Raw genomic sequence first — 1,111 nt, forward strand, 5'->3', positions numbered from 1 at the left:
TTCTACACAACTGCTAGCTAGAAATGAAAATAATAATTGTAAATAATCATAGCCAGAGGTTAGAAAGAATTATTTTCGCATGGCCCAAGAAGTAGTTGTATCTTGGTCCGACTAAAACAAATCACCATTCCCAACCCGCAACCAATCTGGTTGTACATAGTGTCTGGATTAATTTCGCCATGCCCTTGGTGCAACCACCGACATTCCGCTGTCTTATGGACTGCAAATGTTTATCATAATCAGTAGTAAATAATAAATGACTCATCATGAAGAAAATAACAGTATTGGAAGCTGAAATTATTATTTTCTTTCTTTTAAAAAATCTCTACTAGAATAACTAACCTAACAATCTCACAAACCAAGTTTTGAAACAAACATTCTTTAAATGTTCCTTCAATAAAAAAGGACATGAAAAAGGAAGTGGATCATAAGTCAAGAAACAATCCAAGAGAATGTGCTCTGTTCATTATATTTGCTCTTCTGCTTTATGTAGAACAATGGCGTTATTAAAAATTGTAAAAATGATAATAATGATAGAAAGTGGTTGCACCTAGGTCTGGTCGCACCCAGGGCAGTTTACCCTAATTCACTCACTGTTGAGACGCTCATGGTCCTGTTAGCACGACTATCGTCGGTGAAGCGAGTAATGCTCCCATCATCATCATCATCATCATCACCATCGCGAGAAGGCGACAAGGCGATGATGAGTTTGTCTCTGACTACAATATCGTTGTCGTCGTCATCGTCTGCTTGGCCATGGCTATCACAGGGAGCTTTTGGACTAGGAGCGAGCGGGAAAACAGCTTCGCCGACGGCTGTGAACATAATAATGATAGTAACAATAACCATTAAAATTATTGATTGTCATGTTAATAACACCAATGACAATAATAATTATGATCATGATCAAGATGATAACACTATTGGTGATGTTTAGAACAATAGAAATTACACGAAACACAACAACGACATTAATAACAATTGTAAAAATGATAATATTGATAGAAATGCTACAAATAATAATGAGAATACAGATGACGATGATGATGATGATGATGATGATGATGATGATGATGATGATGATGATGATGATGATGATGATGATGATATT

At 35.9% G+C, this 1,111-nt stretch overlaps 1 protein-coding gene across 1 annotated transcript in view; it reads right to left on the bottom strand.

Moving 5' to 3' along the window:
• The window catches only part of LOC101861292, a gene marked incomplete in the record, with an annotated part of 116,052 nt that overhangs the window by 46,596 nt on the left and 68,345 nt on the right, over positions 1-1,111 (bottom strand). The window contains 1 exon segment of the mRNA XM_005101510.3: positions 595-815. Coding sequence (XP_005101567.2) covers positions 595-815 — 221 coding nt within the window.

Source organism: Aplysia californica, unplaced genomic scaffold (genome assembly GCF_000002075.1).
Source record: "Aplysia californica isolate F4 #8 unplaced genomic scaffold, AplCal3.0 scaffold00286, whole genome shotgun sequence".
NCBI classification, from domain to species: domain Eukaryota; kingdom Metazoa; phylum Mollusca; class Gastropoda; order Aplysiida; family Aplysiidae; genus Aplysia; species Aplysia californica.